This window comes from Rattus rattus, chromosome 1 (genome assembly GCF_011064425.1).
Source record: "Rattus rattus isolate New Zealand chromosome 1, Rrattus_CSIRO_v1, whole genome shotgun sequence".
Lineage (NCBI taxonomy): Eukaryota > Metazoa > Chordata > Mammalia > Rodentia > Muridae > Rattus > Rattus rattus.
This window is the reverse complement of record NC_046154.1, coordinates 24861225-24876599: the sequence shown is the minus strand read 5'-3', so window position 1 is coordinate 24876599 and position 15375 is coordinate 24861225. Positions and strand designations below refer to the sequence as shown.

At 49.0% G+C, this 15375-nt stretch overlaps 1 protein-coding gene across 1 annotated transcript in view; it reads left to right on the top strand.

Annotated features, from left to right (window-relative positions):
- The first annotated feature begins 691 nt into the window (after nt 1–691).
- Nucleotides 692–15375, top strand: part of Slc9a1 (solute carrier family 9 member A1) — a 53013-nt gene continuing 38329 nt past the window's right edge. Inside the window, exon 1 of the mRNA XM_032896551.1 lies at nt 692–1853. Coding sequence (XP_032752442.1) covers nt 1490–1853 — 364 coding nt within the window. The 5' untranslated portion in view covers nt 692–1489. The remainder of the gene's footprint in view (nt 1854–15375) is intronic.

Here is a 15375-nt window from a genome sequence, read left to right as displayed (position 1 = left end):
CAACCCTGGCTGAGATTGGGTTTTTGAAGTTGATCAAACCAAGGTAAAGTCATTAGGGCCGATTCCTAGAACCTAGAGACAGATGCAGGGAGGTTGGGGTTATGCTGCTACAGTCAAGGGAAGCCAATACATTGCCAGCAAAGCACCTGCAGGTGGGATGCAGGAACGGATTTCAGCTCACGTAGTCCTCAGCACAAGTCCATGTTCGGGAACATCTAGAGTTCAGATTTCTAGCCCATTTATTTATTTATTTATTTATTTATTTATTTATTTATTTATTTATTTATTTATTTATCTAACTCTATTTTGTGGCGCTGGGCATAGAAACCAATGGTAGACAAGCACTCTACCTCTGAACCATGGTCCCATGCCTTTCATTTTAACATTTCACATAGATCACCTCATTTAAGCCATCATGTTATCGTTCAATATAGCTACCTATCTCCACATTACAGTTGAGAAAGCTAGGAAACAGAGAGGCTAAATAACTTGCTCAAAGTCACGTGCTAATGAGAAAACACTTTGTAGATAGTACAGTATGTCATTCGTGTTAGACTATATTTTTTTTTCCATTTGAGTCTAGGCTTCCTCTTCTTACGTGACACTTCCTTTCCTGGGCGACAGGGGCCGCTGCTCTGCGCGGGCGCTGACAGGTCTCTCTAGCCCGCTGCGCCGGCTACTCGTTGGTGCCTATAAATGGCTGCGCCGTGCTCAGTGAAGCATCAGTCCGCTACCGCGGGACTCAGGGCTGTGTCAGGGCTGGAAGTGGAGCTGGAGCTGACCGAAGGAGCTGCCGCTGGGCCGGGGTGGAACACAGCTCTGCACCGGGGTCTCAAGGAGGGGTGTGTTGCTGCTGGCTCACTGCGAGCCGCCTTCAGCCTGCGCCGAGGCGCCTTCCCGCCAGGCCGTCTGCCTCTGTCTTCCGCCTCCCTCCATTTCCCCGGAATCTCAGCCCGGCGCGGCTGGACCCTGGCTCTCCTGTGGGTGGGGAAGCCCCAGCCTTTTTTCTGCTTTACTCCTTTCCCCCAGGCTGCCCTTCCAGCCTTCTCTTGCCTTTTTCTGCGGAGTGGGGCTCACCCTTTTCGGTCTTTAGCACAGGCTCCTCACCCCTCCCCTTTAGCCGAGTTCCAGCACCCTGGTGATTTTCCTTAGCCAAAGGTCCTCTCCTTCCTTCCTCCTTTCCCTTGCCTGTGGTCCAGCCTATTCTGGCCCTTCCTCTTTCCTCAGGACGTAGTTTCCCCGATTTCCTTCTCTCAGCCTAAAGTTGTAGATCTTTTGGTTTTCCTCCTTAGTCCCTCCAAAGGTCCCCTTTTTGCAGTTTGGACTTTCAGATTGTGAATCTCTAGAAAATGAAAATACCTCTCTAAAACATGAACTTTTCCTAGAGACTGCCCCAGTCTCATCCCATCTGCAGACTCCTTGCTACCTATGTCCCAGGTCTTACACGCACTTCGCTAAGGGCTGAGGCCTCCTAGGCTGGGGGATCAGTATGATGCTGAGGTGGTCTGGCATCTGGGGACTTTATCCACCTCGGATCTTCCCCTCCTTACTGGTGGTGGTTGCCTTGGTGGGGCTGCTACCTGTTCTCAGGAGCCACGGCCTCCAGCTCAACCCTACTGCCAGCACCATCAGAGGTTCTGAACCACCCCGGGAACGCTCAATTGGGGATGTCACCACAGCTCCATCAGAGCCTCTCCACCACCCAGATGACCGCAATTTGACCAACTTATACATTGAACATGGCGCTAAGCCAGTTCGAAAGGCCTTTCCAGTCCTGGACATTGACTATTTACATGTGCGCACACCCTTCGAGATCTCCCTCTGGATTCTCCTGGCCTGCCTCATGAAGATAGGTAAGTTCCAGGTTCATGATGGTGCTGTTACTGCCCTCACCAGATAGCTGAGCTTTCTTGCCCCACTTCCCACCAGATTCTGCTGCCCAGCATCTGTTTTTAAAGTTCTTTTTTTTTTTTTTTTTTTTTTTTTTTTCCTCTTTCTTTTTTCGGAGCTGGGGACGAACCCAGGGCCTTGCGTTTGCTAGGCAAGCGCTCTACCACTGAGCTAAATCCCCAACCGCTGCCCAGCATCTGAATGAACCACTTCTGCAACATGGGCATCCTCTTTGTTGGCCTGGGAACGGGCGTTATGTATCGGGAGGGAAGGGTCGGGAGCCTGGGCAGGATTTGAAGACGGATGCTTCTGATGCTGAACAGTTTCAGTAAAGCGTCCAAGGCTTGGCAGGTCTCCTACAGCTTGGATCGAACCTAGAGAGGAGTCAGGTGCTTAGCTCTGTGTAAGATGGGAATATCTTTTAGCAGGTGGCACTTTCTGCCCTGTCAACAGGAATCAGTACAATTTATTACCTTTGTGAGAGGGTGTTTTAGGACTTAGCCTGTCTAAGGATTTTGCATAGAGTAAGGAACTGGGTACAAGACACTTAGGAGTGTGGTAGAACCCAGGGATCACCCGAGTCTTATTTGAGTCTTATTTACCTTCCTCCCCAGAGTGATACCTCTCAGCTTTGCCTGCCAAGGCCAGTCAGAAGCCCCCGAGTCAGGTTCCAGTCCGGAAATGCCAACCGTTATCCAGTTCATAAGAATGGCTACAGCCATTTGGGGGGTGGCAGGAAAAGTGGAGGGGGTTGAGGTTTGGCTCAGGTTTGTGCCCGACTGACTACAGATGGGGGCCACTCGTTGAAGATGAAGAAGGACATGAAGAAGCTGTTCTTTCTCAAGGGTTGGGGCTCCTGCCCAGCTTGAGCACCCTGTTCTGCTGGGTGATTGGTGGAGTTCTCCCGGGATGCATAGCCCAGAGGTCCCCGGAGATCGTGTCCAGGGGGCTTTTCAAGCTACCTTAAGTTTTTCAGTCCACTTTGAGCTAACTGCGGAAGGCACCGGGACTCTGCTCCCCTCTTTGGGATTTGGATTTTGAGGAGTTAGAGATTCTGGACAGGAAGCCTTGCAGCTTCTTTCCCAAGGACACCATAGCCAAACTGGTACGAGGCTGGCCCCGAGGCATGCTGCAGGAACTAACCAGTACCTCTGTTTTGATAGATCCAGGAGCTGGCTTCCTGGTACAGGGCTTTGGTGCTGAGGAGGTTACAGGGGCAAAGTTAGGCCATGGAGCTGGGCCATCAGCACCTACATCCTGATGACAGCCAGCTTCCTGGAAAAAAAAAAAAAATCAAGGTCTGAGCAAGGGGAACCGTGTGTAGGGATTCTCACATAAATGCATGACCTTGAACGGCTGAGTGTTTTCCTGAAGGTCTTTTCTGGTGAAATAAGAGTCCAATTGCTGTTTGACTTTATCGATTGACTCATGAAACCTCGTGTCTGTATTTGTTGTAAGAACCCGAAGTGACCATAATATGTCATTTGTCTGTAGGAGACAAGGAAGAGACTTCACAAATGCTGCCTGTAAATTAACACCTCCCCTCAGCCCCGTGGTGTCCCAGTACGGGGAGCTGGCACACGCCCTGCAGATCTGTGTCTGCTGGTACTACAGTAGCGTGACCAAAAAAGACCCTACTCTGGGAAGTCCCAACTTTTTTCCTGCAGACCTGATAGCTCCTGTCCTAATGGGTGCAGGCTGGGCCTGACCTGCTTTGATCTGAGTGTGGTGCCTGGGACCCTGGACTGGGTACCAGAGACAGGGTGCTGGCAAGACTATCAGTCAGGAAACTGAGTTCTCCTCTCTCCTCCACCCCCATGACCTTGACCAATCTTGTCTCCTTAGCCAGAAGATCTTTGTGGTCCTTCTCCAGGTCTGGCATTTCTGTTGTTGCTCTGATTCTGGAAACCCTGGTTAAGCGTCTCAAGCTTGGACCTCAGTTTTCCTCCTGTAAAATGGAGAGGCTGAGTCTGATCCCCCATGCAGTCCCAAAGACCCTTGCGTCTGGCTTGGAAAGGCATTTTTCCTGCTTCTGGAAACAGGGGCCAGAGGATAGAGGGAATGCAGACGAAGAAACTCAAGGTGCTGTGAGAATGGCAGCAGTGAAACCCCGTTCTCCACCTGCACCTTTGAGGTATCGAGTTAAGGTCAGATATGAGGTTGCCGTGTCGAATGCACTGACCACCCACTGGTTCACATTCCCTGAGCCTCAGATTCTTTATCAGAAAACAGGAAGTGCAGGCCGGAGTATAGCTCTGTGGTACAGGACAGGCGCAAAGTCCGAGGTTTAAAAAGTGTGTGTGTAGAGGGGCCTAGTGGCTAGCTGGAGTGCCAACGGTGTGATGGGGATGCAAATAGTGCATGGAGTTGACCTGCTGCATAGAGGAGGGAGAGCGTGGTGAGGAGCCACCACCGTTAGTGTTTTAGCCACCTAAGGCAGAGGCAGTCCTACCTCCTATATCCTCGGAGATTGGAGCACTGTACTATCCCTTAGCCCTGGACCACCATCCGGTCTCCCTCCCTCCCACCACCCCTCCGTGTGTGTGTGTTTCTCTGTGTGGTCCAGGCTATCCTATCCTTTCTCTTGAGCTGCCTCCTTTTAGTGTCTGTGGGAAGATGCGGAGTGGTGCCTTGATAACAGGCTCAGGGGCTGGGGCAGTGACCTCTGCACTGTCTGCTCTCTGAGAGCTAGAGACTTTATTTCAGGGTCTTGACTGTTTTCTCATCGTCCCAGAGAGGGGAAGTGGTTTGGTGGAGCCCCCATCCTGCCCGCTGTGGCAGCTCCTGGCCATGTAAGGTGCTCCTCAGCTGAGAACAGAGAGTGCAGCCTGCAGTCTTCCTTCTCATCCAGTGGTGGGCCAGAATCCAAGGAGATTGTGGAGATTGACAAGAGTTAATGTTCTAGAGAAACTGATGCCTGTGAACTGGGGAGGTGACCTCAGGCAAATCACCTCCCTTCTCCAGACACTGTCTCTCTCTTTTAGTCAAGGATTCCTTCCTTTTTTCGGTGGGAAGAGACTCGGTGGTTTAAGAGGGACTTAAATTATTGGGATAACCAGAGCTGGGCATGTAGCTTCGTTGGTAGAGTGCTTGCCTACCATGCATGAGGCCCTGGGTTTGATTCCATCCACTGCATAAGACAAGTATGGTTGACATCAGTAATCTCACGACTTGGAAGGTAGAGGCAGGAAGATCAGAAGTTCAAGGCAGGCTGGCCTCAGTTACAGAGTGAGTTTGAGGCCAGCCTGAGATACAAGAGGCCCCGTCTCAAATAAGTAAATAATAAATAAATGTATGAATAAATGAATAATTGAGAACTGTCCAGAAACCGTTGGGGTCGGGCCATTCTCCTCCTCCCTCTCGCATGAATTCTGCTTTGTCCCAGTTCACCTGACTCTAGGGCAGTCCAGTTCTTGTTCCCAGGGAGAGCTTCTGTAACCCAGCTCACCACTGGCAGCACCCCCTGTTGTTTGCCCATATTCCTGACCTGAAACGCCTGGCAGAGGCCAGAAGCCCATAAAGCAGGTATTCATCTTGTCTCTTGATTAGGGACAAAAAGGCTTCTTTTGTCCCTTACAGCTTAGGATATTTTGGTTTTGGTCTTTGCAAGGTATACGCTGCTATTTCTTTCCTAGAACAGGTTTACAGAGGGATAGTTATTTTATTGTTTTCGCTTCTTTCTTCTTTCTTTTCTTTTCTTTTCTTTTCTTTTTTTTTTAAATGGGACGAGGCTTTCCCTGCATAGCTTTTGCTGTCCTGGCACTTGTTCTGTAGACCAGGCTGGCCTCGAACTCAGAGATCTCCCTGCCTCTGCCTCCCAACTGCTGGGACAAAGGCGTGTGTGCCGCCGTTGCCTGGAGAGATATAAGGTATTGTTATTGCCCAGTTCACATAAGCAGACATGAGCCTGCCTGGTGTTTTTTTTTTTTTTGGTTCTTTTTTTTTCGGAGCTGGGGACCGAACCCAGGGCCTTATGCTTACTAGGCAAGCGCTCTACCACTGAGCTAAATCCCCAACCCCCTGGTGTTCTTTTAAAGCAAGACCCAAACCTACCTTTTCTACTTCTCAAAAGGAAACAAACAGCTCAGAGGTCACCTTGAAGCTGTCTCTACACCAGATGCTACTCCAAAGAGAAAAGGATGACCTTTTTCTCCTGGGGAACCAGCTGCCTGACTGGTGGGATGGTACCAGGGAAGTAAGCCGGCGTGTGGGAGAAAGGCCTTAGAGGGTGTTTCCCGCTGTGCAGGGGCACCTGGAGGGCCTGGGCTGGTCATGTGGCCTGGACTTGATTCGGCTCCTCCTCTGAGGTTCACCTTTCCTCTCACCCCCAGCCAGTCCAGCCCAACACGTGCAGGTCTGCTCTAAGGAAAGCCCCGGGGGACACCTTGGTCTCTGCCCTTGACGTTCCCTTTTGGTACATTTCTCTGGACGCCTCATGTTATTAGCGAAATGCGGATACTATCTTCACTTTCTGAGTCTGAGGTAGAGATTGATGTGTGTGCGCGTGTGTGTGCGCGCGTGTGTGCGCTGTGGTGGCCTTTAGAATTCATTAGTTTCCCCTGATCTGTTACTCTGTCTTTGTTGCTATACCAGAAATATCATATATAATCAGTGTGTGAGGTGAAAATGTTTATTTTTGGTTCACAGTTTTGCGGGCTCTGGGCTATGATGAATTACATGGTTCATTGTTTGCCTGCAGATGAGGTGACACACTTGATGGCAGAAGTGTGTAGTGGAACAGAAGGTGAGGTACTGTCCCCACTTCAAGGACATGCCATTAGACTTAAAGACCTATTAGGCTTCTTAAATTCCCACAACTTCCCAACAGTGCCACTCTGGACCTTTGGGGAATTTTCCAGATCTAGGGTCGTTTTCTTAGCCTCCTTCAGTCTGCAGCAGCTGCTCTCTCCTCTCCTGACCCTTACAGTTTCTCCACAGCTTGGACAGTCTGCCTAGCCTGCCTGGTGTGTGTGTGTGTGTGTGTGTGTGTGTGTGTGTGTGTGTGTGTTCTGATAATAATTGCCATTTATCGACTATCTACAGAGCACTGTCAGGGACTTTATAAATGTTATTGTACTTAATCCCCACCAAAGTCCCATGAGATAAAGGCCCCCTCTGTCCTGTAGAGAGGAGACAGCTCAGGTCTCTTCAGTGATGCTGAATTGCGGTTTATCTTCTGTTGGTGCCTTGGCATAGCCTCCTGGAGGGGTACAGCTGCACTGACTACCTCTCTCATTGCCCTGCTTGGAGTGGTGCCCAGCCATCCTGCCTCTGCAGTCCACTAGGACTCCATCTGAGGGACGTCTACCTGAGAGAGCTATAGGTGCTTTGTGCCTGGCTTTTGGGCCTGTCCTTAAGAGTCTCTGGTAGACTGAGCCTGTCCTTTGTTCTCTGGTGGTTTCCCACCTGGCACCTCTCTTAGCAGTCTGACAGAGCTTTCATCTCTCCTGTTGGCTAAGGACATGACCATTGAAAGGGGATTTTCTTTAGCCAGAGGAAGGTGGCTAGCTTTGTGACTGTGACCTCCTGCCCTTGAGGAAGAAAGTAACAGCCTGCTCTGGGTTGCCCTCAGGGCCCTGTGGCATCCTCTAAGGTGTTCTCGGTGATGGAAGCAGGTGGCACAGTTTTCTTTAGCTCTAGAAGCAGAAGTAATAGTTCTTATTAGTGCCATGGTTTGTTTCCAAAGCACTTGCATAGACAAGACTTAACTTTATTTTCTTTTATGGCTTAAGGAAGCTGACTAGGGTTGTGATCTGCCTGAGGTAGGAGAAAGAGCACAATTCCTGGACTGCTAGCCAAGGTCCCCTCTGTCTGCTTTCCTGCCTGGCCAGCACCCTGGGATTCTTTCTGTTTGTTTGTTTTTTAATTAACAGGGGGTTTTACCATGTAGCCCTGGCTGGCCTCAGAGAGGTCTGTGGCCTCTGCTTCCTGAGTGCTTGGGTTAAAGTTGTATATCTCCACACCCAGCCATACTGACTGTTAGTAAAGTTCTAACTGGGAGTGGTGGTGTAGGCCTTTAACTCCAGCCCTCAGGAGGGAGGCAGAGATTGGCGATGACTACCTTGTGAGTTCCAGTACAGCCAGACCTTGTCTCAAAAAGGATTCAAAGTGGCGCTTTAAGAGAGAAAATGACTGGATGCATCCACACCTCGAGAGCTAACCTGGATGGTTGTTAAGAGGGACAGTGTCTCTCCCGAGGGAAAGGAGGGCTGTAGGAGCTGGGCATCCAGAGCTCTGGTCACTCTGTGCAAGGTTTTCAGCCTCCTCCCATGCACCCGTGTCGCTGTGAAGCGTGACTCTGAAGTCAGAGGGAGGCTTGCCACCCTCACCTCCTAGTGTGTGGAGCAGCAAACCTTTGAAATGAAGTAGGGGTGTTCTTTTTGTCAGCGTGTGGGAGGCTCTCCTCCACCCCCCTGAAGAGAGAGGAGAGGGGAGAAGTGAATGTCAGTGGGAAATTCGTAAGAGGCAGGTGGGAGTGCAGGATCTGACCTCAGATCTCAGCTTTTCTTTTTCTTTTGGTGTGGGGATTGAACCTGGGGCCTTGCCCATGTCCCACCCCAGCTCTGGTCTCCACTGACCCTGTGACTGTAGCTGAGGAAGACCTCTCAGAGCCCATTTCCTGGTGTGTGATATGGTGGTTAATTACACTGGTGGTTGCTTTTAGTTTTATTTTTTAGCTGTTTCTTATTAAACTCCTGGTTGAGAGATGGCTGGGTGCTTGCACACCTAACAGTCCAATGTTGGCGCCTGTGTTTTTATAGCGACGTGTCTTAAGTTCAAGGCCCTTTCAATTTAGAACTTGCATTTTCTCCATCATCCTCTGAACTGCAGCCTTGAGAGCCTTGACTATTCTTCTGTCTTGCTCAGTTTTAAAAAAGGGTTTAGAGAAAACGGACCCAGTCCAAGGTCCACAGTGGAGAAATAGCCATCTAAGAGGTGGTAACATTCATACACACATAGGAGTGACTGGGACTGGGGGCTCAGGGGCCCCAGATGCCCTCTGGGGAGAGCCCTGTACACAACCTGCAGCTGGCCTCCTCCCTCCTCCTGTCAGCCCCCCACCTGCTTTTCTTCTGAAGTCTCTCGCTCAGCACAGGCAGGGCCTGGGTTATTCCTGAGTCATCCATCGCCTGCCCGCCCGCCCGTGTGGGCTCCTCCTGCAGCTCTAGCTCCCTCTGCAAATGTCTGAGTCAGACAAGTCTCCCCAAGGTTGTCTGCACATGCCACACTGGGCCAAACCGTCTCTTTAGATGCCAATAAACATCAACTGAGACTTTAGGCGGCCTGTGATTATATGTGGGTATTTTTAATCTTATGGGCTAATCTAATTTTAACCAAAGTAAGTTTTAGGTCGGCCTGAATCAGTGGGCTGCCCCTCTTCTCTCTGGAATCATGCTGACTTCATTTCCTTCCCCCAAAAGCTCGTCTAGAATGCAGGACAACTGGTCTTGGTGTTTATCGGACCAGACTGAGCTCTAAGTTCTAACACTGCGTCCCAGGAATGGAGTCCCCTGGATTACCCCAGCAAGGTCCCGTAAATGCATGTCCTCTGGTATTCAACTGAGGACTAGGATGAGGAGTTCCGTTCCTTCCCAGACTTGTGGGGGCCACTTACCTCTCAAACCAGAGTGGCTCCTGTATAATGAGAGGAGTCTGTCTGAGACCAGCTCACTGAAGGAGGAGGGATGACATCACAGCTTTATATGTGACAGAGCCCAGAAGTTTACCAAAACCAGTTAATAGCTAGCACCACTTGCTTGCATAGCCCTTGCTGCATGCAGGGTTAAGCTTGGGAAGGCTGTGTCTTTTATGCTGGCCAGCTTGAAGGAAGAGAGGCAAGAAGAGATACAGCAGTGGTCTGCCTGCAGGCTTTTAGCTTGCGGTACTCCAGGCACTAGGAAAAGTAAAGCTGGGCCCTGCTCAGTGGGCGCTTCCAGTCTGTTCAGGACTGGACGAGATGAGACAAGACATAACAGGTGTGGATGTGTCTAAGGGCTGGGCAGACTCCTGACAGAGGGAAAGTTGAAAGGGAGTGGGCAGTCCCTCAGGGCTGTGGTGGTAGAGGAGGCTTTGCAAAGAGGCGAGGTGGAACCTGAGTGGAATCTTGGAGGGAATGTAAGCGGAGCCACATGCTGTACTAGAAGCTGGTCCCCATGTGGGCGAGCATGGGAGCCCCTTGAAGGCAGGACTGTGTGCTAGTTTTTCTTCCCCAGGCCTTCCACCCCTTCCCTCTCTACCTCCCTTCTGGTCTCTCTATCCTTTCTCCTTTGCCCCCCACTCCCTGTGTATTTACATTCTTTTCTTTTTTCCTTTTTTTCTTTTTTTTGGAGCTGGGGACCGAACCCAGGGCCTTGAGCTTGCTAGGCAAGCGCTCTACCACTGAGCTAAATCCCCAACCGTGTATTTACATTCCTATCTGTTTCTGGCACAAGGCAAGACCTCTGTAAATATAGGGGCTGAATGTATGCAGGAAGGAGGTGCACACGGCTGACTTCTATGTAGAAATGGGGTCCATACAGAGATCGGGGAAGACTAGAAACCAGGTTGTCCAAAGAGGAGGGGAAAGGGAGTCCCCGGCTCCTGGGTGGCGGGCTGAATGGTCAGCTGAACTTTAATGGAAAGGGACACTTTGACATAATGCTTCAGTGTCAGTCAGCACTGAATGATACTGTGGGCGCAGCCTTCTCTGCGTGGCCATGAAGCTGGTCTGCAAGGGTGTCTGTTGTGGGCGGGGTGGGGTGTCCCTGGGAGGATCTGCATCTGTTTGGTTCACCTTCTCTGTGTGTGAGTAAAAGTGAGATACCATAACTTCCACAGGGAGTTGCTGAGAGCTCTAATTGAATTAGGTTTTCCTGAGAAGATTCCTCAAGCCATAAACTGCACTGAATTAATGAGACCGGTGGCCGTAAACCACATCAGACAGCATCTTGTTAATTTATGGTCATACCTGAACAGGCTTAGTTATGGCGTCTCTTTGTTTGTATGTGGATTGGGTGTGGACTGGGACAAGATTCTTCCTTCTGCAGCAAATTTATTTTTATATAATTAAATAAATTAAGAACAGCGTAGTAAAATCCAGCAACAGTCTAGGAAGGAGTTAAAGTAAAGAATAAAAGTCCCCTGCTTAGCTCTCATTCAGTCCCCCAACGTTACTGATGTCAGCTGTATTGCGTATCTTTTCTGGAAACTCTCCGTGCATCTGTGGGCTTATGTGCAACTGAGGCAGATTTAGCTTGCATGAAGCCATTTTGTGGTTCTAGGCTATGACCCAAGACTTGACCTCTAGTACCAGCTCTGCCCCTTTCTTACCCAGGTCATTTTGCTTTCTCGGGCCTTCACTTCACTTTCAGTTCCAGTGTAAAAGGCTCCTTTGGGGCGTTCTAATCGGAAAGGACGCCTGCTCAGTTGAGGCCTTGGCAGACTGAAACCCTTGGTGGGTAAAGTCTACAAGGTTCATCCTTTGTGGGTGGGTCAGGGTTTCCATAGATCTCAGGCTTCAGAGCACAGAATCCTCATATATGGGCTCACGCTCATCTCCAGCCCTAAGGTTAGAGCCATAGGTTCCTAGGATTAGGTCAGTCTGTAAGGGAGGAGGCACGGCAGGGAACCCAAGGGGATGAGAGAAAGAAGCTTCTGAGAGGAGGTCCAGGGAACGCACTCTCAAACTGGGGGTGAGCAACTGAATATGGTCCTGGAACTTGATAAATTTGGTAACAGTAGGCTTACAAACATAACACCAAAAATTAACTCAAAAGTGAACGTGTAATGAGCCCAGGGTATTTCTCCGAACTCTCCGTATTATATTGTGCGTCCTCACAAAGAGTCCTGGTTCGGTTCCCAGTGTGCAGCGTGCTCCATCTGCATGTGCGCAGCCCTGCCACAGAGGTCATCAGCACTGTTGAAACATCTGGGCTCCAACTCTAGGCTACTGTGTCATCCTCTGTAGTGCTGGTGGGTTTCTCGTTTTGAGACACGATTGATGTCCTTGAACTCCTGATCCTCCCGTCATCCATAAGTGGAGGGTTACAAGTGTGTTCTGCCACACCACACTAGTGTCTGAGAAGATGACCCAGGGCTTCTCTGCCGGGCAGATGTGTCAGTTACTTTCTGTTGCTGTGATAAAACACTGTGGTCAAAAGTGGCATCTGGAGGAGGCTGGAGCTCAATTCTCAGCACCCTGTGGTGGCTCACTATAACTCACTCCATTTACAACTGTTCTGTTGGTTCAGTGCCCTCTTCATGTATACAAAAACTGACAAGTAAATAAATCATTAAAAAATGACTTATAAGAAGAAAGTTAGTTTGGCTTCTTGTTCCAGAGGGAAGAATGGCAGCAGGCAGGCAGCTGAAAGATCACATGGAAGTGGGGAGAGGCTTATGAACTCTTTGTCTTGCTTGGTTTTGAGACAGGGTTTCTCTGTATAGCCCTGGCTGTCCTGCAACTTGTTTTATAGACCAGGGTGGCCTCAAACTTGACAGAGATCCATCTGTCTCTGCTTCTAGAGTTCTGAATTTTTTTTTTAAGATTTCTTTATTTCATTTTTTGAGTACACTGTCGCTGTCCTCAGACACACCAGAAGGGGGCATCGGATCCCATTACAGATGGTTGTGAGCCACCATGTGGTTGCTGGGAATTTAACTCAGGACCTCTGGAAGAGCAGTCAGTGCTCCTAACCACTGAGCCATCTCTGCAGCCCTAGGCTACGAACTCTTAAAGTCTTCCTCAAATGACATATTCTTTCTCCAAGGCTCCATGTCCTAACAGTTCCAAAACCTTCCCAAACTTAGCGCCCACTGGGAATCAAGTTTTCAAATGTGGGAACATTTATCATTCAAGCTATTGTGCTAACTGACCTGCATCCCATCTCCCTCACTTTTTTTAAAAGAAAAAAATTTATTTTTATGTTGTTATTTATGTGTTCATGTCTGTATGAGTCTTTGCCACCTATATGGGTGTCTGCAGAGGCCAGAAATAGGTTCAGGTCTCTTGGTCCTGGAGTTACAGGCCGCTGTGAGTACCAAATGGGGCTGCTGAGAGCCGAACTCTGGTCCTCTGAAAGAACAGCAGTGCTCTCTGACCCCATTCCCTGATATGTGTGTTTGTATTCATTCGTGTGTGTGTGTGTGTGTGTGTGTGTGTGTGTGTGTGTATGAGAGTGAGTGTATGAGTGTGTGGAGTGTGTGTGAGTGTGTGTGTGTGTGTGTGTGTGTGTGTGTGTGTGTGTGTGTGTGTATTTGAGGTATTCTCTGACTGTATATTCCTGGTTGACCTGACACCACCCTGTTGGCCAGGCTAGCTTTGAATTGATGGCAGTCCCCCTGCCTCAGCCTCCCTAGTGCTGAGATTAGTCATGCACCGTACTCAGCTAATTGCGGTGTTTTTACTATATATAAAAACCTTTCTGTCCTCATAGAGATACAATGGTTTAATTATAGAAAACAAAGACAGTATCTCCCTACTGTCACTCCACAGCACATAAAGTAGTGAGTTAGTCATCCTTGGATCATGTTGTGGTAAACTGTTTGATTTTGAAGTTGCTGTTTGAGTTGTTGATTTGAATTTTACTTAAAAAAAAAAAAATAGAAAACTGTAGTGATTTTTGGCCAGGGATAAGGACAGAATTTACGACAGTTTCTGAAATGGCCCTAAACAGCAGGTTATTCTGCCATTTCATACCACAGTTAAAACTTTTTATTTATTTAAAAAACAATTGAAAAGTCACGTGTGTGTGTGTGTGTGTGTGTGTGTGTGTGTGTGTGGTTGCACACATGGAGGTCAAAGAACAACTGACAAGAATCTACTTTCTGGGGCTGGAGAGATGGCTCAGTGGTTAAGAGCACTGACTGCTCTTGCAGAGGTCCTGAGTTCAATTCCCAGCAACCACATGGAGGCTCACAACCATCTGTAATGAGATCTGATACCCTTTTCTGGTGTGTCTGACTGTGTACTTACATATAATAAATAAATCTTTAAAAAGAAAGTGTCTGCTTTCTTCATCTATCATGGCTCCTGGGGACCGTGCTCAGGTTATGAGGTGTGGAGGCAGGTGCTTTCTTGTTCACACCAAGGTATAGCACAAGCTGGCCTTGAACTCATGACCTTGCCTCTGCCTCTTCAGCATAGTCTACTGGTGTGTGCCACCACAGCTGGTGGTGCTGTCCATGTTTATGCATGGCAGCATTCTTAGCATTGATGATTATAAATTAAAGAATTAATCAACTCAGGAAAACATCGAAGATGCTCTACGTTCTGCAGTATCAAATATTCACTGAGAATTGAATTCTTTGTCTACAAATTAGCAATTGCTAGGCATCTCATTAGTTCGTACATTTGCTTTTATCTTTAATAGTAAAATTACGCGTATAACACTAAATAATTGTCCTAAAGTAGGTTTGTTTTTAGTCTCTGTGTGAGTCTTTGCCTGCTCTCCATGCACCACCACGTGTGCCTGGTGCTGTGGGGGCTGGAAAAGGTCCCCTGGCACTGGAGCTGCAGAGCTGGGAGCCACAGTGTCGTGCCGGGATTGAACCCCAATCCTTTGGAAGAGCAGCCATGCTATTGACTGCTGAACTATCTCTCTAGCCCTCTTAAAATACATTTCTTTATGGTTTATTATCAGTAAGTGTTTTGGGTTTGTATAACTTTTACAGACTATATGTACATAGGGTCACATAAAAATTTCTTCATCAAAAGAGTTACACTGACAAGAGTTTAAGAAGCCTTACTCTAGGGGAGAAGAGAGGTTGGGCTAAGGGAGTCCAGCTAGCCTAGGTGGAAGAATGGACAGAGTAACTCGTTCTGGACTCTGGGCAGACCAGGCTGGCCTCGAACTCACAGTCTGCCTGACTCTGCACCTCTGCTGTTTTATCCTGTTACGGGGGAGAAGCTCAGTAGTGCCACAGATCCTAAAGGCTAAGCGCTCAAGTCTTATTTTACGGGGGCTTCAGGGGTAAAGGATAAAGGACTGCTTGTCAGGGAGGGTGCCTTGGGCACTGTGCTGTATTGTCCTGAGGTTAGGGGGGTTTCCCTGGCAATTGTGGAACCTGCTCAAACAGGAATGAGCCACGTCAAGAGTGGGCTGTGTCCTGAAAGAAGACAAGAACAAGTGATTCCTTAAGTAGAGGGAGCTTTTCTATCTATACTGGGAATCAGAGTGATACAACAGGGTTCCCTTGCACTGTGCCTCTCGGGTCGGCTGTGTTGCCATGGAGAGCCCAGCTCACACCTGAGGTGTGACTCAGCCCTTTCACTCTCTTCCCTGAAATGTCTGGGATCCAAACTCTCAGACCCAGGAAGAGGAAGCGGCCATCATGGAGATGGCAGGCGACAGGATAGCCTCAGAAGATGGGCAGTCAGGAGGTTGCATGCTGTTTCCTAGACAAGGACTCCTGCCCCCTGTTCTCATTTTGCTTCTGGAAGGCGGAAAGAGTCTTCTCACAGTCTGTGGCTCCCAGCCCCAAAGAGAAAGGAAGACATTTTGATGT